Source organism: Apteryx mantelli, chromosome 16 (genome assembly GCF_036417845.1).
Source record: "Apteryx mantelli isolate bAptMan1 chromosome 16, bAptMan1.hap1, whole genome shotgun sequence".
In the NCBI taxonomy this organism is placed as follows: domain Eukaryota; kingdom Metazoa; phylum Chordata; class Aves; order Apterygiformes; family Apterygidae; genus Apteryx; species Apteryx mantelli.
Window position 1 is genome coordinate 21348929 of NC_089993.1, and position 26190 is coordinate 21375118.

General features: G+C 55.3%; 3 protein-coding genes across 4 annotated transcripts; all 3 read right to left on the reverse strand.

Annotated features, from left to right (window-relative positions):
* Nucleotides 1-225: 225 nt before the first annotated feature.
* LOC106486194 (collagen alpha-1(I) chain-like) lies at nt 226-8925 on the reverse strand. Its single transcript, XM_067306592.1, has 10 exons — nt 8867-8925; nt 5658-7055; nt 5467-5579; nt 4866-4924; nt 4615-4751; nt 4332-4494; nt 4029-4220; nt 2452-2676; nt 1099-1252; nt 226-814 (listed from the first exon to the last, which is right to left on the reverse strand). Exons 1-10 carry the CDS (start codon nt 8904-8906, stop codon nt 740-742), a joined length of 2556 nt encoding a protein of 851 aa, XP_067162693.1. The 5' UTR covers nt 8907-8925; the 3' UTR covers nt 226-739.
* A 1875-nt stretch (nt 8926-10800) lies between these two features.
* Nucleotides 10801-14478, reverse strand: NDUFAB1 (NADH:ubiquinone oxidoreductase subunit AB1). 2 transcript variants are annotated; one of them, XM_067306457.1, is made up of 5 exons: nt 14300-14478; nt 14064-14186; nt 13568-13655; nt 12892-13003; nt 10801-12016 (listed from the first exon to the last, which is right to left on the reverse strand). In XM_067306457.1, the coding sequence occupies exons 1-4, from the start codon at nt 14441-14443 to the stop codon at nt 12912-12914; spliced, it is 447 nt and encodes a 148-aa protein (XP_067162558.1). In that variant the 5' UTR covers nt 14444-14478; the 3' UTR covers nt 10801-12016; nt 12892-12911. The 2 variants fall into 2 exon arrangements, with proteins under 2 accessions (XP_067162558.1, XP_067162557.1); XM_067306456.1 differs by having other exon boundaries at nt 10801-12019.
* Nucleotides 14479-15121: 643 nt separating this feature from the next.
* On the reverse strand, nt 15122-26141 carry PALB2 (partner and localizer of BRCA2). Its single transcript, XM_067306567.1, has 13 exons — nt 26055-26141; nt 25904-25969; nt 25717-25816; nt 23215-25152; nt 21663-22474; nt 20933-21016; nt 19559-19720; nt 18966-19051; nt 18522-18683; nt 18238-18354; nt 17767-17854; nt 16578-16726; nt 15122-15712 (listed from the first exon to the last, which is right to left on the reverse strand). The coding sequence occupies exons 1-13, from the start codon at nt 26139-26141 to the stop codon at nt 15481-15483; spliced, it is 4083 nt and encodes a 1360-aa protein (XP_067162668.1). The 3' UTR covers nt 15122-15480.
* Nucleotides 26142-26190: the final 49 nt, after the last annotated feature.

Consider the following 26190-nt stretch of genomic DNA (forward strand, 5'->3'; position numbering starts at 1 on the left):
GAACAAATCTGCATTTTATTCTAGCAAAAATCTCCCTCAACGTGCCCACTATAAGATGAGAATATAAGTGTAGAAAACTGCAGCTTGCTTTTCCTTTTCTATTCGAGCACCTTTGGGATCCTGTTGCCCTCATCCTTGGTATACTTCAAATGCCCCATTTTCAGATGACCCCACCATTTGTGCCCAGCTAGATGCTCAAGAGGACACTTGCAAATAAGGAGAGCATTTTGGAAAATAAACTTTAATGCTTAAAATGTACTGGTGTTTAAATTTATACCTCATTTACATTAATCATGATGAACAATGCAGCAGCGCTTAATTTGTATTTCACTTTTCACAGTGGCTTAGCTTGTTCTGAAATGGCTATAGGGCAGACCATATATGTACATAGTATGATGTGACTTCAAAAACTGTTAGACTTTATTTTCAAATTGCCGGATGTAAGTCATTAACTCTGTTGGATGCCAGCATTGTGTGTTACTCAACACTTATCTGTAATTACTTACTATGAAATACACTGTCCCAAGCCAAAGCTGGCTTCTAAAGTCTGGTCTGAAACAGTGGTGAAAAAGTTGGCTGATAATCTTCAGGACTCTGCATCAAGTAGAACTGACATCACACCTGCGTTGATTGTATTGTCAAAGTGTTTGAAATTCCTTCACTGAGCTTGTTATGTGGAAATAAAATGTGGTTGGTTTTAAAAGCTGAAACTTGTTGCCTGTATTTTAGTCTGTAGTTTTCAGGCCGTCCAGCTCCTCTCAAGATTGGCCAGTTCCATCCCCTCACAGTAGGAATGAGGCCGTCTGGCTTTGTGCTGGGGAGAGATTAATTTTTGTCTTTTGCTCAAACTGATGCTGCACAGCTGCCCTCAAGATGGCAAGCTCAGCAGGGTGCTGCTGGCCACCTGAGCAGGGCCGTTCCCAGCACCTCCACTGGGGCTTCCTCCAGGTGCCAGCCTGAACATCACCAGGATGGCGTGAGAAAGGGTGCAGCCATGGGCATGGGAGCAGTTTGTGCTGCTCCGGGGTGTGGAGGGAAGGGACCATGCACAGACACAAGCCAAACCGCGAAGCCAGTTTCATTAAACAATCAGCTCACCGGTCGCTGCCTGGACAACTGGTGTAGGATGGGAAAAGGTGTCCACTGGATGGGTTCCATGGGCCAACTCGACACCGAAATATCACTGGCTTTTCCTGAGTCAACCATGGGGTCATTCATGCTGCTGGAACTTGTGTCCCAGTCATAATGGAAACTGGAAAGAAAAGTCCTTGCAAACTAGGAGGGGACAGGGGTTAAAATCGAGCTAGCTGTAGCTGATAAAGCAGCCTGGGAACCGCAGGAGTGGGCCCCTCACCCTCCAGCGTTTCATGCCAGTGTGTGATGTGCTCACTGTGCAAACTGAATCTGTAAATGTTCTCTGAGCTCCCTGGAGTGGCACTGCTCTATCTCTGAAATGGTAGCAGATAAATTAATTCCCAGGCTTTCGGGTGTGCTCTGAGCTGCATGGAAAGCAGCCCAAGGGCTGGTGGCAGACACTGCTGATCTATCAAGAGTGGGGGTGTTATCTGCTGTATTTCAGTTTGCTTACGAAACTGGAAACTCCCAGGTCCCTTTTTCCATTTACATCCCTGGAAGCTGGTTACAAACTTACGTACACACATACCCCACTATAAAAAAGGCGGTAGTGGAAAGTTTATTAAAGCCCAGTAGCCTTTCCTATAATTAGCACAAACTGCTGTCCTCTGCATGTGGCCTGTGTCGGACACGGGCACAGTGGGGCTCGATCCGAGCGCTGTTGCCTCCAAAAGCCCGCGGCCGGCCGGAGGGGTAGGAGCTACAAAGCTGCGCTGGGGCCAGGAGCTGATTTCATTCACATCAGTGCCCCAGCATGGGTAACCCAGTTTGTTACACTTGAGGAAGCAAATAAAAGAATTTCCTATAGAGAAATCTCAAAAAGTGGGTGAGCATAGATAGCTAAAGTGAGCCCTATTCCTTAGATTTAAAACCTAAGGAAGGCAGGAAACTTGGAGCAGTGTAGCCACGTGCTAGCTGGCTGGCCGGGCAAGGCGGCCCAGCACAGGCTCCTTGGGGAGGTGCAGCCTCCTTCCCGCAGCCATAAACCTGTCCCCTTCTGCAGTTAGACCAGTCCCTGTCACACAAGACTCCTTTACTGACCAAGTTAAAAAAAAAAAAAAGGCACTTATTGCTCCTTGAGGCACTGAAGGACTTTGGTATCAAACCTCCATAGCTATGAAGGAGGCAAGCAGGTAGGGTAGGTAACTGGCTCAGCTGGAAAGCAGTTGGGCCATCACCACCCCCAAAAAAGAAGGCAAAACCAAAGAAAGCATCCCCTCGCTTTGCTGGTCGATCCTTCCTTGCAGGCCTCACCGCTCCCAGCTGAGCAACCCCGTAAGCAGACCCCGGCTGCACGGGAAGAGCCCCCATGCTCACCTGGGCCGGCACACGGTGCGCACAGGCGGCGTCGGGTGCTGCTTGTGGCTGTTGGCGACCGCCGAGTCTTCCCTACAGCTGCAGCAACTGTTGTCCAGGATCTGCAACTGGAGCAGCTCTTCGGAGTTGCTGAACGCAGGATTGTCCAGAGAATTGGCCGAAGCAAGCCAGGGCTGAGACCAGTACTGCGCCGAGACGTCGTCCAGGCGGCAGAAGCGCCTGTAGCTGCAAGAGCGCAGCGGGATGGCTGCAGCTGTGCCCCACGCCACGGCCCCGCCACCGACCACCCAACTGCTCAAGAAACGGTCGATTGAGTTTTTAGCCCCCGCCAGCCCGCTGACAGCATGGGGCAAGCCCCAGTTTCGAACACTCCCGCCAGCCCGGGGCAGAGCCCCTAATGCCAAACATCTGGCCACAGCCTGGTGGCTGCTGCAGGGGTTTCCTTGGGAATGATCCCGGGATGCGTCACCAGACAGCCATGGGAAAAGAGCAGGGCTGGGGTGGCCAGCATGCTCCCAGGCCAGTTGCTTTGGCCACGCTGGGTGGGAACGACAGCAAATAGAGGCTTTAGAGAGGACAAAAGTTTTTAAAAATGACTCAGGAGAGTGCTGCGGCTCCCGGCCTGCTGGAGGCACAGCACAGGATCTCCCCAGGCAGCCGCGCGGGACCGCAGGGTGCGGAGACTCGCTGCTCTGTCCCTGTGCAGGGCTGCCCTGGCCCTCGCTGCACCCTGGGGCGGGCACGGCTGCAGCCGGAGGCTCTCACAGCCTCCCCTGCCGGATTTCCCGCGGAGCATCCGAGCCCCCTGGGAAGGAAGCCCTGGGGAGTGTGCGGGCAGGCAGGAAGCGCAGCCTGCTGCGAGGAGCACGGCCCGGGGCACGGGGAGCTGGTGCTTCCCGTGCCGGAGCACTTCCTCCGGCACCGAGCACTGCTCCCCGAAGGAAGCACGGTGCTCCCGGGGCCAGGGACAACAGGGACCAGCTGGGGGGGGGGGGGGGGGGCCGAGCAGGGCGGGGATGGGGAAAGCCAAGGCTCACGCAGGGCAGGCGGCACCGGAGACCAACACTCTTGCCCAGGCAGTCGTGCAGGGCCAGCACCGGGCGGATGCGTAGTGCAGGCGCAAGCCCCGACCCAGTGGGTGCCTGGCGCAGGTCTGCTGCGCCCGAAGGCTCCGGGGACACGGGGGCAGGCCGTGGCACGGAGCCCCAGGCAAAGCAGGAAAGGGGCTCCTGGGGCCCTGCACGTGCTCGCGCTTCCCTCCCCCTGCCCCGGAGCCGCCAGCGAGCTGCTATCAGCCTCCGCAGAGTGTTTTTCTTGGCAGGGATCAGCCCAGGCCCAGCCCGAGCTCCCTGCGGAGCCACGGCTCTCCGTGACCCCAGCTGGGCTGCAGCGCCGGAGCCGGAGGTGCTGCCAACCCCCCGCCATCACCCCCTGCTCAGCGGTGCTGGGGGCTCAGCCCACGTCCCCCCCGCTCCCGCAGGGTCCCCCAGGGGCACAGCCCCACTGCAGGCAGTGGGACGCCCCGGGAGGACCCCAGCAGGGACCCCACGCGCCGCCCCGCGCCGTGCGCAGCCCACCTGCTCTTGGTCTGGTCCACCTTGGCCTCCAGGAGCAGCGCCCGGAAGCGGCGGATGATGAGGCCGGCGATGACGGTGCCCACGAGGGCCACGCTGAGCAGCACCCCGCAGGCCATGCCCAGCAGGCTCTGCTGCGTCACCCGGTAGTCGCAGCGCAGCCCCATGAACCAGAAGTCGCTGCCGACGGGACACCTGCAGCCGGGGGGGAGGGCGGTGGGCGTCCAGCTCCTGTGCCGTCACCCCGAGTGGCAGCGGCGGCGGTGGCGGGGGTGGCTGCAGGCCACCCAGCCCCACGGTACTCACTGGCAGACAGGCTCGTGGTCGCGGGGGTGCGTGCAGATGCCGTGGTTTTTGCAGTAGTCGCGGTGGCACACGGAGGTGCAGCGGGCGGTGCCGTCTGCCCCGGCCACGCAGTCGAACCCGGCTCGGCACGAGAAGAGCACGGCGCAGGGGTCCAGTGGCCGCTCTGCGGGCGCATCGGGGCAAGGGGGGGGGGGGGGGGTCAGCCCTGGCACCGACCCTGCGGCAGCAGAGCCCGCGGTGAGCAGGGCCAGCCGTGCCGTGCAGCGCCGCACCGCGCACTCACCCAGGGCCACGTTGCGCAGGACGGGGGCCGTGCCGACCGCCAGCGTGGCGTTGAGGAGGGCTCCCAGCGCCGGCCCCCGCGGGGGCACCCGGGCGGCGGCGAACAGGGCGTCGTACTCCAGCACGACGCTGCCCCTCCTGCGGGCGCAGGCCAGGCCGAGTCCAGCGGGGCCGCGGCTCCCCCCGGCCCGGCTCCCCCGGCTCCCTCCCCTCGGCCCGGCACAGCGCAGGGCGCCATGGCGCTGCTCCCACCTGATGCTTTTCACCTCCAGCCGCAGGAAGCCGGGCACCGCCATGAAGAGGGGGGCGATCTGCCGGGGAGAGGCCGCGCGCGATTCCCCCAGGGCGGCGGCGGGAGGCCCGGCAGGGCATCCCACAGCGCCCCACACAGCCCCCTGCTGCCCTGCGCTGCCCCCCACTGCCCCGCAGCACCCCACTGAGTCCTGCGCTGCCCCACACAGCCCTGCACAGCCCCCCGCTGCCCCACACAGCCCCACAGCCGCCCCACACAGCCGCCCCTGCCACCCCACAGCACCCCACTAAGTCCTGCGCTGCCCCACACAGCCCTGCACAGCCCCCTGCCGCCCCCCCACAGACCCACAGCCCCCCACACAGCCGCCCCTGCCACCCCACAGCACCCCACGCTGCCCCACAGCACCCCATGCTGCCCCGTGCCACCCCCACAGTGCCCCAAACAGCTCCACAGTGCCCCACAGCACCCCACACTGCCCCACGCTGCCCTGCATTACCCACAGTGCCCCATGCTGCCCCACAATGCCCTGCACCACTCCACAGTACCCAATGCCACCCCACACCGCCCCACATCGCCCCACGCCGCCCTGCGCAGTCTCACCGTCTCGTTGAAGCGCTGCAGCAGGCCGCGGCGCTCGCGCGACGCCGGGTCCCCGAGCTCGGGCACGAAGCCCATGTCCAGCACCAGCTCGCAGGGGACGCGGAGAAGGGCAGCTGCGGGGCAGGGGGGGGGAACGGGGCTCAGCGGCCGGGCCCCCCCCGAGCCCCGGTCCCCGCGGCCCCCACACCCACCTCTGAGCAGGGGCGGCTGATCCTCCACCACGAAGACCCGGGGCGGCGCTGCCGGGCCCCACGCGGGGGGCGTCCCCGCCGCCAGCCGCCCCCCGGGGCCGCTCGAGGTCCGGCCGAGGGCCCCGGGCGCCGGCGAGGGGCTCCCGCTGCTGGTGGGGGAGGCAGCATCCGCGGGCGTTCCAGTGCCGCCGGGGGTCCCGGCCGCCCCCGGCGCTACGGCGGCGCTGGGCTCGGGCGTCCCTGAGGCCGGCTGGGACGTGGCTGGGTGCTGGGGGGCTGCCGGCTCCCCCGTGCCGGGGTCCAGCAGCGGGGCCCCGTGGGCTGGTGGGCCAGAGGAGGGTGGTGGGCGGCCGGTGGCTCCCCATGGCCCGGCGTCGCCCCGCTCCAGCACCGGCATCCCCAGGGTTTCAGTGGCCGTGGGGGTGCTGAGCCCTGGGGCCGGGGAGGTGGGTCCCGCGGAGCTGCTGGCCGGGGTGGGCTGGGGGGACCCCAGCAGGGCTGTGGGGCTGGCGTGGGGCGCTGGGGGCTCCCCGGGCAGGGCCGGCGGGTGCCCGGTGCTGGTCGGGGGGGCCCAGCCGCGCTCGGGGAGCCCCTCAGTGCCGGCCAGCCCCGACACCCCCGAGGCCGGGGTCAGGCCTCGCTCCGGGCTGGGGGACGTCTGCCCCCGCGCGCTGGCCGTGGCGGTGGGGACGGGCAGCCCCAACACTGCGCCGGTGGCCGGCAGCGCGCTCGGGGCCATCTCCACGGCTGGCCGGGCTGTGCCGGCCGTGGTGAGACCCCCTCGGCCCCCAGTCCCCGGGGCAGAGCCAGGGTCCCGCTGGGTGACGGCGGCAGGGGCCCCTCCGGGGGCTGGATCCGTCCCCCCTGGGCTGGGGGTGCCGGTGGGGCTCAGCCTTCCCCCCGCTGGGAGGGCTGCCGTCGCCAGAGCGGGTGAAGGCGTAGGTGTCCCCATGCCACTCTCGCCGGTCGCCGGTGAGGTGTCATCCACGGGGGCCAGGGACACCGGCAAGGCGCTGGCGGATGCCCACTCCCACCCGCCGGGGCCGGGGGAGCGCGTGGGGGTCCCCTCCGGCCCCACGGTGCCCACCGCCGAGGCGTTTCCCGGTGGGCCAGCCCCGGGGGGAGCCGCCGCAGTGGGAGCCGCTCCCTGGGGGGGCCTGGTGGTGGTGGGGGTCCCCTCGGCTGGGGTCACCCCCACTGTCACCACCGGGCTGGGGACGGTGCCGGCAGGGCCCAGCGGCCACGAGCGCTCGGTGCTGGCTCCCTCCTGCCCTGGCAGCCGGGTCCGGTCGCTCCGCTCGGTGCCGGGGGGCTCGGCGGTGCTGGTGGGGGCAGCTGTGCCCTCCGTGGAGCGGGTCCCGCTGCCCAAACCTGGGCTCAGCGCGCACCAGGCAGTCACTGGGGAGAGAGGGGAGAGCGCAGCGCGCACTGGCACAATGGCAGCAACAACAGCATGATAGCAGCGCCCACGCCACGCTCGGCCGCGGGAACTGGCACCCAGGCAGGTGAGTGGCCCCGGAGCACGGCACCGGCACCCAGGATGGCAGCACCAGCACCTGCGATGGCAGCACCGGCACCTGCGACGGCTGCTCCAGCCTTCCCAATGCCAACCCACCGAGCGCCCCGGAAAGGTGCGGGATGGCTCGTGCCAGCGCTGGGCTCCCAGGGCCCTTCCCGTGGCTTCCACGAGGTCCCTTTCACAGCAGCTAGCGAGCAGAAATCCCCTAAAGGGAACTGGAAACACCCCAGGCTCTGGGACAGCCAAACGTTTCAGTGACGCCTCCCGAACCGGAGCCGCCAGGCCCATCCCCAACGGCGGGCATCGCCGCAGCGCTGCCGTGCGGGGCCAGCCCCGGGCTCCTCTGAGCTGGGACACCAGCGCTCGCTCCCAGCGACCTGCCTGATTATTTTTCAGCCTGCATAAAGCATTTTGGTTGATTTGCACAAAGCTAAGGAACAGCAGTCATGGAGGAGTTTAACCCTTTGTGGCATCGCGTTTCACAGGGAGCCATTTCCTGTGAAAGGAAAAGCTCAGGAATTATTCAAAACCCAGCTGGAAACGACCGGCCTTTGCCTCAACAAAGGAAACAGAAACTCTGCCCCCAAATTGCCACATTATCTAACAAACGCTTACTGGAAATGCATATTTTACATTAAAACAAAGCATCTTCTTTAAGGTGATAACCCCAGTTGGCCATATTAACCTGCAGGGCTGGTGTGGGTAGGGCGCCAACCGAGCCATTGGGCGAAGGGATGCATGAATGGCAGCATCGCGTCGTTGCGGAGATCGCTGGGCCGCAGCGCCCCTGGCACCAGCACCCGCCTGGCCGGGCTGGGTCAGGCTGCTCCGCTGGGATGGAGTCGCCCGCCTGCCCTGGCACCCACCCCAAAACCGACCTGAGCAGCCGAGCTGGCCCAGAGACACCGGACCTGCACACAGAGGCTGCAGCTGTGGGGCACCTCCATGGGGACGCTGGCCAGATGTGCACCCACTGCCGTGGAGACCCCGGCCCCTCATGCACCCTAATGCTATGGGCCTCGCTGCCCCACGTGCACCCGCCACCGCAGGGCTGCGTTCAGGGGCGCTCGGTGCAGTTTGCTCCCCAATGCGCCGGCAGCCGGGTCTCTCCAGCCAGCCCTGCCTGGTGCCAGGACCTGGTGCCCAGTATCTGGTGCCTGGTACTGGTACATAGTGCCAGTACCCAGTGCCAGGACCTGGCGCCCGCTACCCCCATGCCCAGTGCCAGGACTGGGTGCCCGGTGCTGGTACCTCCTACCCTGTGCCCGGTGCCCCATAGCCAGTACCCAGTGCCGGTGCCGGTACCCGATACGCAGTGCCGGTGCCCGGTACCCCGTACCCGGGGCCTGATGCCCGATGCTGGTGCCCAGTACAGAGCACCCAGGACCCGGTGCCAGGGCCCGGTGCTCCGTACCCGGTGCCCGATACGCCGGTGCCCATGCCCGGTCCCGCTCCACCGCAGCCAGTGCCCGGTGCCCCGTACCCGGTGCCCGATACCCCGGTGCGGGTGCCCGGTGCCGGTATCCCGCAGCCGGTTCCCCCGTAGCCGGTACCCGATGCCCGATACCCCGCACCCGGTGCCGATGCCCGGTTCCCCCGGTGCCGGCCCGCGCAGCCCCCGGCCCGGCTCCCCTCGCCCCGGCTCCCCTCGCCCCGGCCCCGGCCCCGGTCCCGGCCGCGCCGCGCTCACCTGCGGCCGCCAGGAGCGCCGGGAGCCGCCGCAGCCCCATGGTGCCGCCGCCGGGGCCGGCGCTGCGGCGGCGGCGGCGGCGCAGGAAGCCCCCGCCCGGCCCCGCCCGGCCCCGCTGCGGCGGCGGGGGCGGCGGCGAGCGGAGCCGCGGAGCCGCCCCGCGCCGGGGCCCCCCAGCACCCGGAGCTCTGTGTGCCCCCCCCCCCCCCCCGGGGCCCCCTGTGCCCTCCGGAGCCCTGTGCCCCCCCGGGGTCCCTCCCAGCCCCCCGGAGCCTTGTGTCCCCCCCCCGGTCCCGGTGAGCCCCCGGCCCCTGTGCTCGCCCTAGTGCCCGTGTCCTCCCACCCCCCCACCAAGACCCATGTGTCCCCCAGCCCCACGCGCCCCCCCCAGCCCCACGCTCTTCCCCAGCCCTACGTGTCTCCCCCACCACCCCCAGCCCCACGTGCTCCCTGGCCCCACGCACTCCTCTGGGCCCCCACGTGCCCCCCCCCCCCAGCCCCATGGCTCTGCCCCATCCGGCCCCATGGAGCCCTCCCGCCCGAGGCGGCTGCAGGACCGAGCTGGCACCCAGCGCTGCGCGGGGCTGCATCCGCGTATGCCCCCGGCAGGAGCAGCGGGGTGCTGGGTCAGCCCTCATCCGGACACCGAATTCGCCCTGACCAGGGCTGCGGCTGGGCCAAGGGGCGTCAGCACAGGCTTGGTCCCACCAGTGCGGCCCCCGGCTCTGGCCGCCTCCACCCTCCTTCGCTGGGGTCTGCAGGGCTGCCCAGCCTGGGCTGTGGCACCGCGTGGGGACCAGGCTGGCCTGAGCGCCATCGGGCGTGCGGAGAAAGCACCAGCATCACACCTGTGCCAAGAGAAAGCCTCCGCGAACGCACTGCTCCCCATCATCACCGTCGCTCTGCCGCTGCACGGGCGCTCGGCAGCAGCGACCCCACCACCTCCCCGACCCAGCGGCGCAGCAGCCGCCCCGGCGCTCACCACGCAGATGCTAACTGAGACCAACAAAATACGCGGGGTACCTGCCACGGAGGGCTTTCTGCCTGTTTTAAAGCAATGCACTGGCCATGGTAAGGTAGTGGCTGCTCGTACGGTGGGGTGCGGTGCTCTGCAAAGGACGTGAAGGCTTCTACAACAGCGGCCCAGTGCAGAGAGTGCTCTGGAGCCCCTTCACTCGCAGGGGCGCAGGTGTCCGAGGAATCCTCCACCAACTGCTGACTCCCCAATTTACCTTTAAGTTTCACAATTTTGTCTCCTCCTTCACTGCCTGCCTGTGCTTTCATACAGAACTGCTTTGTCCAAAACAACCATTGTTTTTCCACCCATTTCACTGTGCAGCCCGGTCAGAAAATGTTTCAGAACACACTTGAGTCGCAGGAGCTATTAAGTAGTTTCTAATGGCACCATCCTCTCAAACAGTGAAAGTGAAACTTGGGCACCAAAGAGCTTCAGGCAGAGGGTCCCGGTGCTGGCTGAGGATCCAGCACAGTCTAAATCTAAAAGCGGAATACAGTTCTGTAGGACAAGCTGTGAAAACCAAACACCCACACCAAGCTAAGGCGCCCAAGCGGGGGCTGCCGTAGGCTCTGGTTTATTTTCCATCATCCTGTCACCCTGATTGTCAGAGGAAGACTTGTTATCAAGTGACGCTTTCTTGGCTCGCAGCCTAGCAGCGCCCCTTTGACATATGAAAGTGCTTCTTGGCTCAGAGGAAAAACTGTGTAGTGTCCAGAAATAACTATAATTTCTGTCTTGGGAGAGATTTAAAGCAAGCCTCTCATGCTGAGATTAGTTCGGCTTACAGAAACATTGGTGCGATTCTGCCTTTCAGCAGCAGGAAAGTCATTCCGCCTTTTATTTTCCATCTGGAAAGTAGGAGCGTTTCAAATGGAACTTCTTTTTACTACCATTTATGAAATAAATGCACTAAAGGTAGAAAAACATTGGTTTATTGGAAAGAGCAGACAATACAAGCAATGAGATCATGGAAAACGTGATCGCCCCAGCAGCACAGGGTGCAAAGCTTCGTCAACAGTGGCACAAGGTGTACAGGTCCTGCTAGAGCTTTCACACACATACAGCAATGATGAATGGCAACACACAGCGCCTAAGAGCCCCCAACCTACTTTAGACCAACTGCTTGGTAAATGCTTTTAGCCTTCAAGTAACAGGCCTGGACTGAGCAAATACTAAGAAGTTGGTAAAAGCCTACGTTATAGAACAGGGGCATTTCTAGTAAAGTCAATTACTCATAGAAGCACCTCTGTGTATGTAAGCCAGGAAAGTGGTTTTTACTACTAAATCCAAAATGTTACAGTTACATTAATATTACATAGGACTGGTTTGAGGATGGGAAGCCTAAGTGTAAGATGAACCAGCAGAAACCTGTTTAAAGAACAGTAGATACAACAGAAGCCAGAGGATTTAAAATGTTATCCTCTGAGTCTTTAGCAAAACACTGAATCTAATTCCTCCTGCAGCAAGGGTTCAAGGCTGCACAGAGAGCAGTACTTTTTAGGAACTGCCATAACTAACAATTCTCCAAGACATGTATTCTCTGCCACAGAAGTTTCACTAGCTGCATCTATGCACTACGGCCTCTTGTACTCGGCGGAGTTCTTGGTTTCAGCTTTTCCCATGTGCAGCACAAACAGCAAATTCCCAAAGTAAAGCATCTAATGAGGGGTAACACACAAACTGGCCTGGGCCTCGTTGCTGTCCTGACCTGAACAGCAGGATCAGCTGGCAGTGGTCAGGCACGCAGGGGCTGAAGATACAGACCGAGACCTTTCCCAACGTTCTGCGCTCAGACGCTGAAGACTCAGTAACGGGAGCAGAGCACCTCAGTGCCTGTGAGACATCTGGATTGGAGTCACTATAGCTAATGTTGAGGTCTTTCCTACACCGACAACTAAGCACAGTGGGCCAGTGACACTGGGTGCGAAACAAAAAGCCATCAATGCAACACTGGTCTTATATATTTATTCCTTTTTTCCCCTGTTTTTAAAGGCCAACACATTCAGACAGCTTTAAATACAACGTCCAATACAACTTTCCAGTACAACTTTCCAATGAAAGCAGCAACAGTACAGCATGTGCGCTTATATTCATATCCGCTGACATCAGTCCAGTCGCAGTGGTAGAGACATCTCCTGTTGAAGAAAATTCACACACTTAATATTTCACCAAGCAAGAACTACCATTTTAAGGCACAGAAGAAGTCAGCCAAGCAGCGACAAGACAAGCACTGAAGAATACCAAAGGAAGCCAAGTAATGAGTGACAGGTCTTTAGAATCAGTAAGATTCTCACCTTTATTCCATCTATTCTTGGCACAGAGATAGCAGCAAATGGACATAGCTCCCCCACTGACCTGTCATGCTTCAATCCTGATGGAGGAAAGTGTGGGGGGAGGCGAGAAGCGTACACAAGAGGAACAAACAGGAATACGGGCCAGTGTGCTACCGCAAACTGGCCAGAGTCCACCAGCTCATTTCCCCTGCGGTCCCAGAGTGCCTCAGCTGGCAGCCTCCAGAACAGCCCTTTCCTACCCCTTTCTTTTTCTGTTGCAGCCTCAGGCAGGGAGGAAACGGTTGCTACGGGCAGTTCAGAGCCCTGCTATCAAACACCTCCTAGTACAACCAGCCACCCCGCACCTGCAGCGGTGCTGAAAAGATGGACTTTCTTGACTAAAGTCAGCTTGCCACCTACTAGAAGACCAGTGGCAAACCTCAATGCTTGAAGTGCCGCACAGGGGTATATGAAAGGTTCATTGAGCCCAACATTCTGTCTCCAAGAGCAGACACCCCAGGAAAACACACATACTATATTCTCCCAGCTCAGGGCAGGCAGCTGCCTAGGACTCCCTCCCACACATACTAGGCGCTACCCACCACACAGCTGCACGGCGTTCCAGCCACCTGGCGCTGGACACTCGCTCTGCGGTTATCACACACCGCTGTGCCCGTGTGCCGTGTGCGCACAGCCATTACCCGAGACCCTCACAGAAGTACGCTTCTACTCACTTTGCTTTGAAGAACTGTTTTTATTCATAAACATCCTTCTTATCTGCAATGTAATCTACAATCTCCTGTGGACACATTAACTTTTCTGCATCTGCATCAGGAATTTCAAATCCTGGAAGAAAGCACACATTTTTAGCCCAAAATAGCGGAAACAGGAGCAAGGCTAACGGAAGCAATTACTGCTGGCTCAGAAGCCCGCGACTTGGCTGAGGACAAACACGCAGGGGTTGCTGCTCAGCTGGGTAAGCTTAGATTCAGCATTTCGTTACTACGCGGAGTATCAAGCTGTGTTATGCCTTATATGACACTGCTTTTGGGTAATACACAAGGCAGAAACAGCAGATAACGGGCTGCCAAGCCAGCCAGCCAGCGCTGCCCTCACACGTAATTAAAGCTACTGATGCCTTCCCAGAGTTCCCGTAGCAGCGCTGGTGTACAACAGGAGGGAGATGTTCTGGGTAACTTCAGGCAAGCAAGAGCCCAAAGCTCCTCGGTTTCAGATTTTGCTATTGAGTTCTCTTGTAACAAACAGCTCTTACAGAGCTACATCAAAGTTCCCTAGGAAAATTAATGTTAATATTCACAGAAGAGAACTAACCCTTCTTTGCTGTAGTTGCACTTTAGGATTAGCAGAAACAAGAGAAGATAAATCTGAACATGCACAACTCTGATTTACCGAACTCATCTTCCATAGCCATGATGATCTCCACTTGGTCCAAACTGTCCAAACCCAGATCTTTCATGAAATGGGATTCAGCTGTGAGCTGGGGGCAGAAAATCCAAGATCAGTTGGTCACAGCCATTTCAATATGGCAAAAAGCATATTCAAACCAGACCAAAACCGCCAGGTTTACACAGGTGGAACTTTTGGCCTTTCTGGTCCTCCTGCCACACACATCTTTTCTCCCATCAGAGAAAGATGGCAGCACCTTTCTGTAATCCTCAAAAATAAGCAAGCTGCGTAAAGCGTACTAAAACAGCTGTGTTGCTTAGAAGTCTCTTAAGGGACAAGCTGGCAGCCCGAGGAACCCCGGGGGCACGCAGCTCCCACTGTGACCCCCGCACCCGGAGACACCCGCCGTTCCTGCCTCCCGGCGGCCCCGGGCCGGCCCGCCCGGGGCTCCCCACGGCCGGGACGGCGACACCGGGCCCCCCCGGCGCCGCCGACTCACCTTGGCCGGGTCGATCTTGTCGTAGAGCTTGAGGACGTAGAGGACGCGGTCCTTGATGCCCTCCAAGGTCAGGGGCGGCAGGTCGGAGAAGCGGCGGCAGAGCGGCCCCGCCGTCACGGCCACCTGCAAGACACGGGCAGGCACCGGGCAGCGCCGCGGCCCCTCGTCACCGCCGCCGCCGCCGCGCCGGGCCCCGCGCCGCCCCCCCCGCCCTGCCGCGCCGGGCCGGGCCTCACCTGCGGCAGCGGGGCCGGGCGCGGCGGGGCCGGCGCGCGGCCGGGGCGGAAGGTGCCGAGCGCGGCGGGGAGCGGCGGCGCCGCCGCCGGGGGCCGCCGCGGCAGGAGGCGGCGGGCGCAGGCCGAGAGGACACGGGCCGCCATGGTGACCTGCTACCCAGGGTGCGCCGCGCCGCCCTCCCGCGCCTATCCCGGCAGGCCCCGCGCGCGGGGGCGGGGCGGGGCCTCGGCCCGGGGCGGGGCAGCGCCCCCTGGCGGGCGGCGGCGGCGGCGGCGAGCGGCTGCCCGGGGACCCCCCCGGCGCCGGGGACAAACCCGCCCCCCGGGACCCTCCCAGCTCCCGGGGACACCCCGGCACCGGGGACCCCCAGGCACCGGGGACTCCCCAGCTCCCGGGGACAAACCCACCCCCCCGGGCTCCCCCTCAGTTCCCGGGGACAAACCCGCCCCCCAGGGACCCCCCCAGTTCCCGGGGACAAACCCGCCCCCCCCAGGCTTCCCCAGTCCCAGGGACCCCCCTGAACCCCTGGGCACAAATCCACACTCCAGGGACCCCCTCCAGCCACGGGAACCCCCCCCCCCCAGCCCCCAGGCACAACCCCCCCCTCGGGCTCCCCCAGCCCCGGGGACCCCCTCAGTTCCCGGGGACACCCCAGCCCAGGGACAAAGCCACCCCCCGGGGACCCCCCAGCTCCTGGGGACAACCCCCCCCCCAGGCTCCCCCAGTCCCAGGGACCCCCCCGAGCCCCTGGGCACAAATCCACACCCCAGGAAGCCCCCAGCCCTAGAGGCCCCCGCTCCCCCAGGCCTGCTCAACCCCTGCCACCCCACTGCTTCGCTAAGCACACAGTCTTACCAAAAAATGAAGTTTAATGGCATTGTACACGCTCCGGGGACTGCCGTGGCGCCCGGCCGTGTGACACACAGGCCCCACGTGCAAAAGGTGCAGGCCAGGCCAGCCTCTAGCACCGCCGGCAGCATGGAGCCAACGCGTCCACAGCCACGGAGCAAAGCCGAAGGCGCGCGGGGCCGGCTGCGTGGCTCCCACGCGGTCACAGTGAACCCCCCAACTAACCTGGGAGAAGGGAACCGCCTCTCCCATCAGCCAGAAATTCTACCCTACTCTGGTTTCATAGATTGTCAGTGCAAACTCTTCTCTCGGCACCTCTCCAATCCTCCTTTCAAGTCTTTCCTGCCTTAGGCTGTGAATAATGATACAGGTAAACACTCCCGTCTTTCTGTCCAGCCAGCAGACAGGCACTTGTAACAGACCATCGGACCAGCGACCAGCTCCCATTCGAATTGGGTGGCAGTAGAGCTGTGCACTGCCCTAGAAGTAGGTCCCACACCGCGATGGTTCCCGACGTTAGCACAGCCGCAGCAGAAGCATCCTTCACTTCACCTTCCAGGTACCTAACATCACACGCAGAAGAGTCAGAATGTTACAGTTTTCTTTGTGAAGACACCATTACATCATTTCTAAAATAAGGTACTGTTTCACACAGAAAAGTAATAAATGGATTTAAGCCAACGGTAGAAAGTCAGGTTATGTTAATATTTGTATCTTCAGTGTATCTGAACAAGAAGGATACAAGCCAATCCTCCCATGTCCCTAGTATATGCCTGGAAATTGTTCAGTAAACTAAGATCTCAATCTACTAATATTTGTGTACATAAGAAATACTATAGTTGGATGCATTGCAAAAGTCTGAGTCTTAAAGGGCTTAGTCTTCAAAATGCAAGACATAGGAAGTAAAAGGTCATCTAACTGCAAACAGCTGCCTAATATAAATAAAGCCAGCTAAGTGCTCCTTAGCATCACAAAGGCTTCGAACATCCTCATTTGCAGATATTTCCTCAAGAGGTTTTTGCCTAGGGAGCTTGACTGATGAATCCAGTTACAACATTTCCTTTATCACAAGCACTCTCTGGGGGGGAAAAAAAAAAAAAGGCACGCAGCACGCCGAAAAGCAATGCTGCTGTTTGTCTGCAGAGCTGCGGTGAGCGGAGCCCCCTTGCCGAGCCCCGAGCCCCGCGCCCCGCAGGGAGCTCAGAGGTTAGCTCGCAGGCTTGTGCAGGAAGCGGGCAGGAAACGGCCAACACCCTCCTGCATTCTCATGCACATACAGCACGAACGTATGTGATGGATGGCAGCCTCCTTATCATCAGCTAGACGGCAAACGGATCCTTGCCAACAGCAGCGCATTAAGTGATTCTCCTCCAAACCCACAGCAAAGGTACCGTTAAGATGTGCGCCCGCAGTCCGGGAGGTACTTGCCTTCCAGCATGTCCAGGTGGGAGGGAGGAGAAAATCACTCCAGTGCTCCTGGCTGTTTTGGGATTGAAGGCTATCACGCGGAATGCAGGGTTTCCACAGAGCTCGCTCTCTTTGGCATGTGGGTGACTTAAAACAACAAACAGAAGGCCCTGATACACAGAGGAAAAATACATCACTAAAAACAGCAGCAAGAGGGGGAAAAAATCCAAAGAATTTTCCAAAAATTAATTGCTACATTCTCTCTATAATCAAAACCTCATGAACAGTGATGCATTATTTTTACCGAATAAAATAGAAATGCTTTACTTTCCTTATCAAATTATATTAAAAAGTGAGGCAGAAGCTGACTGATAAGGGGTCAAAGCGGAACAGCAAAATGACATTGCAGTGACCCAATGGGTTTTATGCACTTATCTTTCTGCTTAAAAGAGCTAAACTTGGAGTAGGATCAGATGACATTTAAAGCAGACTTTATGGGCCTCCGTTTAATCCCTAGCAACTTATCCATTTAACAAGAATTCCACGTAAACTGGCATGGCTGAAAACAGTGGCTCTAACAAAAGTCACAGGTCAGAATGAAATATCCTGGGATAGATATTCTGAAGAAGTCTCCAAAGAGTCTGACTCAAGGCATCATTATTGGACAAGAGATTCCTGTCCTAAAAGGTTAAGTGTTTACTGAAAACAATGACACCCTTGAAAAACCACAAAATCCAGCTGGAATCACAGCACAAGTGGAAGCAAATGGGAAAGAATCACTAGTATGAACTGTTTAAAAAAAAGATGTATCCTCAGCGGTATGTGTAAATAATGACCAATTCAAGTATGTTTTCTGACAGTGCAGCTTCACCATGCTGGCAGCTACCAACTTGTGAAAAGGAAGAGATTTACTGAGCACCAGCACTGGGCAACAGAACGTCTGCTTCCCACACACAAGATGTCTTGGGCTGCCGCTTTGGAATACGCTTGGATGCATCACTCTTATCAGTATACTGCAGAAAGCCAAGAATGTGAGGTAACCAATGTGGCTTATTTCTCCAAGTTAACCTATTTTCCTTTGAAATATCTTCAATGGATCTAAATACAGCGGATATTTCAATCCATTCTAGAAACCCACTCCTTTAAACCCCCGCTGCGGTTAGTCATGCAGTCTATGCATAAACTGTGTGCCGCTATTTCACATACGTACAGAGTCAGAATACGCTCGATGGCAGATTGAAGCTGGGTAGGAATAACCAACGTGCATCTTTTTCAGGAGCTGGCCCGTTTTCAAATTCCTGCAGTCAGTGAAAATAAAATTCTGACTGCTTTTCCATCCTCAATCTGTTATTTTTCTAATCACAGTTATACCATTATGAAAGACAGAGAGACACACTTTTGGTTCCAGATAAACCAAACCAAGACAGGACAAAAGGCTACAGAAAGATCTAACGAATATGATAAAAATGCAAGTAGAATTATAACAGCATATTTCATTCACTATATATCAGTCTAAATGCAAAGAAGTTAGAATTATGTATCAGATTCTAGGCCCTTTGAATTATTGGTTCATGGGAAAATCAGCAGCCAACCAAACCACTATATAATGTCTATAGCTAGCTGTTATAGCCACCATTTACGCCTGCAAGCTCTATCATTTAATTGCAAAGGAAACACTGACCAAACAACAATGCTGTTCACTGCAGTGGTGCCAACCAAAGCATCTCTCATTCCTTCTACTTCAGCAAAAGCCAGAACAGTTTCTTCAGGGGGCATCAAAGTCTGTCCCTCCTTGCTCCTAAACAGCAGATGCAAGCAAATGAGTAAAGCCAGCCAAAATCATACAAATGTTCCGTACACAGCACACCTCCAGAAAGAACAGGAACCTGACACTTTTCTACATCTGAGATGCCTCCTCTCCTTCCACCTGCCATACTGAGACCACGCTGAAACCAGAAGACTCACCTTCCTGTCTCTGAAAATGATATCATCTCCACTTGTTGCTCTTGCACAGTTCTGCTGCTGCTGACCAGCCTCCTATCCTTTAGCCCAAGAACAGCTTTTATAGTTCCAGTTTTTACTAGTGATTGCTTGAATGAGTCATTCTCAGAAGAATAAAGCAAGAGCCTAAGTTAAGAGAAAAGTATGCATAATGACAAAAGAAAGTAGAACTCAAACATGCCATAGCGTATAAAAAATGAACATATCTTTAAACAGCCTACCACCTCTAGGGGTGAATAAGCAAATCTTTGTAGTTGTTTTTTTTGATACCCCTTCCTTATTTTTCAAAGGTTAAAGCATTTGAAAAAGTGACAGATCAGCAAAGCACAATTTAAACCACTACAGAAGAGGAGAGTAAAGCTGCAGATATTCAGGGTGGAAAGCACTAGTAAGAAATAAATACAACACCTTATTTCTCCAATCTCCAAATCTCCCAATGCTATACACACGAGATTACAGGTGTCTGGCAGAGGAATAATCTGTATTACTGGAATCTAGGACAGTAAAGCAAGAATTCAGTGTTACCCACAATGTCCCTCTTACTTTGACTTTATTCCCATTATCTAGAGTGTTTCAAGTAAAATTATACAGAGAAGAACTAGTTTTCTTCAGACTTTTCTGAAGAAGCACAATTAGATCAACAGTGAACTTACTGCTGACTATTTCCCTAATTAAACAATCCCCACTGATATAACACAACGAATGATTCCAGGGGGCCTAAAGGGAAAGAGCATGACAAATCAGTGGCTGCTGCGCAACCACTATTCAGTACATGAAGTATCAGCATCCATCAGATAACACGTGACCATACAAACCACTGATCACCCCTGTCAACAGCGCAAATCATTCTCTTCTGTTGCCTGATGGAAGGATAATTTATGCCACCCAAAGAACTAACCTTGCACCCAAGACTCCAAGGTCCTTGTGTTAGTTCCTTGGGAACTAACACACTGTAACAAGAGAATTGTTCCAAATTCTAGAAATAAAGACCATGTCTGTACCTCTCCGGGTTGCCAAGTATAGACCTTTCCCCAGTGGCCAGGCGCCAGAAGTTTCCACAGGGAAACAGAACTCTCACAAGCCGTCACAACACATAGCTCTCTGCAGCCACCTGCTTCCCACCACATGGTACTCACATCCACAGCACAAGAATGCGAGGAATCCTGTCCAAAACAAAACAGTCCCGATATTCTTTTGATAGATACAGTTATTTAACCTGGAGGTTCAGGTTTAGAAAACTGTTACTTGAGATCCAATATGATGAGAATTTGAGGCTCAAACTTAATGCTCAAGATGTTTATTTTTGAGTGTAGTGTCAGTAAGGCATTAAGGAAAATAAGTGTGGTGGGTTTCATCCTTCGAGCAGTGAATATACTTGCTCATTTCACAGAAATCACTTATTTGAAAACAACAGGGACTCTGCAGAGCCCAGAGGTGGAACAGGACTGAGGGTACCACGGTACAGCCACAGCAAAGCCTGAGTGCCACCTATCTGTAGTCATGCACATGCTTCCCTTACTGCACATACAGGAGACAGAACTCGCAGTAGTGCAGACAAAGGTGAAAACTGAACAAAGCAAGGGCATTCTCTTCTCCCTTGTATAAAAAGTTCTCAGCTTCAGTCATGTTATTGCTGGCTAGCTGTGCCAACTCCACAGGGTTGCTTCTTGAGCAAAACTTGGCAGTTTGGTTTGAAGAAGCTAGAGGTGACCTAGCCCCTGCAAGCTCCTTTGGAGTTCAGTGGGCTTTCCCACAGATGTCACTTCCTTGCCTGCCAACTGTCCTCTACCCCCTACAAGACACTGGAGATACAAGAGGACAGCAAAAGGACACCACTGCAGGAGGAAGATCCCATGGCTCAGCTGTGCAAACAGTCTTGGGCAAGATTTGCCTTGGTCATGGCACGTACACACAAGACTGCTCCTGAGGGGTGTGAACATTAGCATGTGCATTTGGCAGTGCTGTAATCCCAAATAAAATATGCTCCTCGCTGGGTTAGTCAGTGTCTGAAATGGGAACAGGAGGCCATGGAAGCCACTGGGCAGGCACAGTAGGTATACAAAGACTGAGATCATTTTATCTGGGGCTGAAAAAAAAATGCAGTGGTTCTATTTGTTAATACATTTGCATGCGTTTAGACATTTGACATTCAGGAACAAACCCTGAAATCCTTTCTCAGTTAAAAGCAGATATACAGGAATCTAGCCAAAGCCATTCTGGCACGCTTTACCACAAGTGAAGAAAGAACTGATCAAATTACAGAGCAATCTGATTTTTTTTTCCAGCTAGCCATTCTGCATTTTATTGTATTTTTGTTAAACCTTCTTTAAAGATCAGCTATTGACTCAGCAAACAATTATCTGCTATTACCCCACCTTTAACTTTGATACAAGCTGCAAGTTCTCTTCTCCCAGGCCATCAAGCAGTACCACAGCCAACTGTTCTGCTACAGTTTTTTCCTGCACAAACAAAAAGTAAAGAATGAGGATAAATTTAGCTTCAAAACTACATTCAGCACTCACAAGAGTGAGGCAAAAGTGTGAACTCACTCTGCATGCTGTCGCTGGAGAGCTATTATAGGAGCATCTCTTTTTGTAACTTGCATATCTTTGAAGAATAGGAGATCCCTGAAGGTTATTTCCTGTTTTCACCCCAAAATTGTCTCTTAATATCATTTTGCATCTCTCAGTCCCACTCCCACTCCTCAGAGACTACTGATTTCCTCAGTACCCATCCCACATGTGCGTCATTCTATCTTCTATAATTGCCTTTACCAAATCCCAGCTTAAAATTTTAAGGTAGATCAACACTAGATGGGTGCCAGAAACCTTTGTTCATATACATGTTTCAAGCCTACCCCCATAATAAGCATCTAAGCCTACATCTCCAGTTTAATCAAACAAGACTTTAAAGAATTTGCACTTGAGATCAAAAGACCTTAGGCAACAGATGAATACCAAACATTTACAGAGTCAGCTAAAGGACAGCATCCAGGGCTGGCATGCAAAGAGGTCTAGCTGCAGAAGTCAGCTAAGACTTTGAAAGAGGGGACTCGCTCACAGAACCACTGGCTTGGTACCCTTGGCAGAGAGGCCAGCTTGCTACCTGTTCAACAGGTGCTCTGCAGGATCCCTGCTGTTTGCTCTCTGATTGCTGATGCTTCTTTAAGGCCATCATCTCATCAGATCTATGATTAGGGTCTCTTTCAGCTTCTAAATGAAATGTTGCACACTGTCCCTCCTCTTTTCTAGCAGATTCTGCACCACAGCTGTCCGAGTCCAGTGGAATGGCAGAGTCTCTACATTCCCTACGATCCACAACCTGGCCAGATGCTCCTTTGGAGGAATGAATGTTCACTTGCAAGGGAAGCACAGAAGGTGTGGTGGGAAAGATGTTACTGTTTACTGATGGTAAGACAGCTGGGGTTGCACCCAAGACAGGGAAAAGAGATGAGGAAATCTGAGACTCAGGCTGACTGGGAGCACCAGCTAAGACAGTCTCCATGGGAGTAAAGAGCAATTCACTTGTGCAAAGTCCCTTCTTGGAAGCTGGGCTTTCTAAATGAGGTAACTTGGACAACACATTTTTGAAAGGCGAAATCAAATTGCTTTCATGCTTCTTCTTTTCTGCATTCATTTGTGGATCTTGTGTGTCCTCTGAAGCCACACCATCTCCAGACGTACTAGGAACAAAAACCTCTAAATCATTCACAGGGGAAGATTTAAATTTCTCAAGTTTTAGTAGCCCAAATTCCTCATCAGGTAAGTGAAAGTCTTTAATACCCAGTCTGGAGGGCAGCCACTGGAGACTGCGGAAGCTAAAGAGAGAGTCTGCAGTATCAGGGTCCATAGCAGGGAGACCAAGAGAAACTGGATCCTCTGAATCCATTTGATGGCTATGTCCTCTTTTGCTCTCACCTAGACACAGAAAGACATAATATGAGAGAGAACATCACATCATAAAACAACCAGCAACTAGCCCTCCAATCTCTTATCTAGAGTGTCGCAACACTCTAATCTATTTTCCAAAAACAGCCACATCCCTCTTAACACATGGAAGTGCCATTTTCTGGGAAGACATTACATTCCACAATTGCTCTGCATTAAGGCTTCAGCTAAAACATCATTGGCAAAGGCTGCCAGAATTGACGGAATGCCTAGCTAGATTCTGTTCCGTCTTTCTCCCAACACTTTTTCTTTTCACAGAATTCACAGACTATCAGACTGTAATACCAATCTTTGTGTTTCACACTTGTCAGCACTAAAAACTCATTAATGCCCAGACACAGTTGGCGAAACAGAGATTTATGTCCATTTGCTGAAAAATCAGGTCGAGCTTGCAAAAACTTTACTCTAGCAGCAAAGCCAGCTTAAGACTTTCTCAGCCCTGCTCCTCATCCATGCACTGCTGTTCACACCCTGCCACTGTGCCAAGGCAGCAGTTTCTGGAATTGTGCAAGTAACAGGGGCACCGCGATGATCTCAATTGTTTAAAAAAAGCTTCAACTCTCAAGAGACAAAAAGTTAACCCAGATCAGATTTTCCTGCATAAAAATAATATGTCAGGGTGTGAACAGCAGTGCATGGATTTACTTAGCCATTTCCCTGCCTTACAGTTGGGCTCTAGTTTTAGGGAGTGCTTTTACTTGATGAAATACCTTTTGAGACTCGACTGGCTCTCTGTCTTGCAGAGGAACGTAGGGGACGGTGTGGAGAGAGACATTCATTAATCCCTAGGAGCTGCTCAGCCCTGCAGGCTCCTCGCACATGTTGATTCTTCACATGTTCCACTGGATGTTTATCAGATTGACACACACTTAAGTTAACATCCAGATCTCCTACGCAGCTGGCAAAAGTTTCTTTCCCTGGGTTCAAAGAATCACTCTTCTGAAGTGGATTTTGAACCTGTTCTAACAGAGTCTTATGGCATTTGCCAAATACTTGACTTCCAACAGAAGAAGGATCAGCACTCATTGGCTGCATAGTGCCAGGCGCTTCTGTCTCTCCAGACCCAAGAGCTGCAGCACCAGACAACCTTATCTCATCTAAAGACGATTTTTCAAGATTACCCTTGGAGTTTTCCTTTTCGCTCTGACAGTCATTTGATAAGACACTACTGCTTTCTTTTGGTGTTACGAGATCCAAACCCACTAGAAGTTCCTGTGACGCTTGATTCACAGTGGGTTTGCATGTAGACTTTCTTCTTCCCTTTTGTTTCCTCTGTGATTGTCTCTGCTCGTTCTTTGTGCTAGCAATACTGTTCTGAGAGATGGATCCAAGCGAAGTGCTGCTACTGTCAGATGGAGGAAGAGATTGTCGAGGACTACTTGAATTCACTGGACTGTTTTCTGCACCAAGAAAAGGGAATGGCACGGCCCCTGACTCCTCATCATTTTCAACTGCTTCTTGGGAGGGCCGATCTGAATTTGCATCTTTCTGCTTGCACTTATTTCGCAGACCTTTCTTGCTCCTACCCAGCTGGCTGAGAATTACTGCATCTAGGTCCACTTTCCTCTGGCAATTAGACATACGGCGAGTTGTCCTGACATAGTATTCAACTGGAAATAGAAGCCCTTCAACAACTGTGCAAGAGTTCAATGCACTTTCAGTTTCAGGAGTTGTCACCTTCTCTAGGTGAGAAAATCTTGACTCAGTTTCAAGCTCTTGAGTCTCCAACAGTTTTTCAACATTGCCTGTAAGAGAATCTGTAGGAAAGCGATTTAAACCATTAGTGTCATTCTGATTTCCTTCAGGGTTTTCGCTCTCATTAATTACAGTGTTATTTCTGTCAGTGGGCAATACTTCTTTCTCCGACACTAAATCCAAGAGCTTACATAATTCTCCCTGATCTTCACGCTTACTCTCATTAATTGTTTGGTTTTTTATATTGGAAGGTTCTTTTCCTCCATCATCACTGGTGTCAGGTAAAATAGATTCACTGTTTTCTAAACACAGCGGTGCAGGCTCACAGTTAGCAGACACAGCCACAGCATTTGGGGGCCCAGGCTGCCGGACATCACTGCTGTCCCTTGAAGCACATGAAAATAGCTCAGGCATTCCTACAGGGATACTGTCTTCAAGTGTTTCTTGTACGACTCCTAACTCTGCATCCGGAGGTGTTAAACTGTTTCCTTCTCTCCTCACAAGGGCTGGTCTGGAGGCTCTGTGAGCATCTTCCTCCATGTTTGAGAAACTGCTTCGTCTGAACACTGGTGACCCAAGGTCCTCTTCATTGGCCATTTGATTTTTCACCTTTTCATCAGCGTTTATTAGCAGCACATCATGCAGAGATTCCCTTTCCTCTGGCACCACAGTCTTTGTTCTCCTCCTCCTCAGCTTCATCATACCTCTTGAGGTTTGGGTTTTTTTCTCCTCAGCAGCAGGCCTAACAATTCCACTGCAGACATTTTCCCAGCTAGCCTGTGTACTTTCTGCCTGTGAACTGTTTGACAAGCTAACTTTGTCGTTGAAGAATTCAGGTTTTTGTTTAAATGTGACAGATGTTTTCTTCTTTGTGCCAGGAACAGAGCAGCTTTTGGTCTGTAACTGACAGGTTTCATGTTTACCAGCACTAGGAGATACGGTATCTCTAGAACCTGTGGAAAAAAAAAAGTCTCATGTGTGAAAGTACTCCCAAAAAAGTCCCATCCAAGAAAAACATCATACAGTGAAACCAGACAACTTTGGCAGGAGCGAAAGACTAGGAATGTTCCTGGGATCTTACAGGCAGGACTGAAGAGCACTGGCAGACCTGCTGAGGGGGAAAGGAGAGAGCACTCGTAAGAAGGGATGTTATTGTAGATGATGATTTAGCAATACTGGAAAAGCCGCATATTGGGTACAAAGGGGAGCAGATGCGGCAACAGCAGCAGTGGACAGCTTGAGTCAGAACCAAAGCGTGTCAATAGAGTTGCAGGTATCCCAGCTCCAACAGGACTGGGTGCTGTGTGCCAGGACTTGGGCACCAAGGCAGAAAGGATCTGAGCTGGCTCCTCACTCCTGATCTGCAGCCTGCGCATTGGCTTGGGGAGGAACAACGGGAAGGAAAAATAAAGTTTTCAAGGACTGCAGCTGGGGGTATTCACACGGATCTGTTCAGAAAGGCAAACCGCCAGGAAACACCACGCAGCTGTGCACAAAGGCACCGCTTAACCTCCTACCTGCGGGGCTCTGCGGGGTCTCCCCTTCCCCGAGCAGGCGGTTTTGCTCTGCGACCGTTCTCTGGACGAAGCCCTGAACTCTCTCGGCTCTCTGCGCGCGCTGATAACACAACAGCGGGTCAGGGCTCGGGCGCCGAGGAAACACGCCTTCCCCCCGCCGCTCCGCCACCCGGCCCGGCCCGCTCACCCGCAGCCGGCTCACGGTCTCGCTGTACTCCCGCCTCAGCAGCGCCAGCTTCTCCCGCAGCTGCAAGACAAAACGTGACGGGGTGGTAGCGCCGCCCGGCCCCGGCCCCGGCCCCGGCCGCCCCCCCCCGACCCTCCCGGCCGCCCCGCACCTTCTCCCGCTCGGCGCCGCTCAGCTCCTCCATGGCCGCGGCCGCCTGCCGGAAGCGCGCCGCGCGCGCGAGCCGCCGCGTCGCCATGGCAACCGCGCCGGGATTGGCTGCGCCCTCGGCGGAAGCGCCGGCGGAT

Bases quoted from the DNA above. Each gene is read 5' to 3' on its own strand.
- LOC106486194 (XM_067306592.1), bottom strand. From the start codon at position 8,906: ATGGGGCTGCGGCGGCTCCCGGCGCTCCTGGCGGCCGCAG. The intron at 1,253-2,451 runs GTGAGCATGGGG...TTTTCTTTCCAG, and splicing joins CGCACCGTGTGCCGGCCCAG to TTTCCATTATGACTGGGACA. The intron at 815-1,098 runs GTGAGCTGATTG...ATCTCTCCCCAG, and splicing joins AGTTGTCCAGGCAGCGACCG to CACAAAGCCAGACGGCCTCA.
- NDUFAB1 (XM_067306457.1), bottom strand. From the start codon at position 14,443: ATGGCGGCCCGTGTCCTCTCGGCCTGCGCCCGCCGCCTCCTGCCGCGG. The intron at 13,656-14,063 runs GTGAGTCGGCGG...TTCTGCCCCCAG, and splicing joins ACAAGATCGACCCGGCCAAG to CTCACAGCTGAATCCCATTT. The intron at 13,004-13,567 runs GTAAATCAGAGT...GCTTTCTTCCAG, and splicing joins GGCTATGGAAGATGAGTTCG to GATTTGAAATTCCTGATGCA.
- PALB2 (XM_067306567.1), bottom strand. From the start codon at position 26,141: ATGGCGACGCGGCGGCTCGCGCGCGCGGCGCGCTTCCGGCAGGCGGCC. The intron at 18,355-18,521 runs GTGAGTCTTCTG...TCTGCTGTTTAG, and splicing joins TCATTTTCAGAGACAGGAAG to GAGCAAGGAGGGACAGACTT. The intron at 16,727-17,766 runs GTACGTATGTGA...TCTGTGTATCAG, and splicing joins ATCGAGCGTATTCTGACTCT to GGCCTTCTGTTTGTTGTTTT.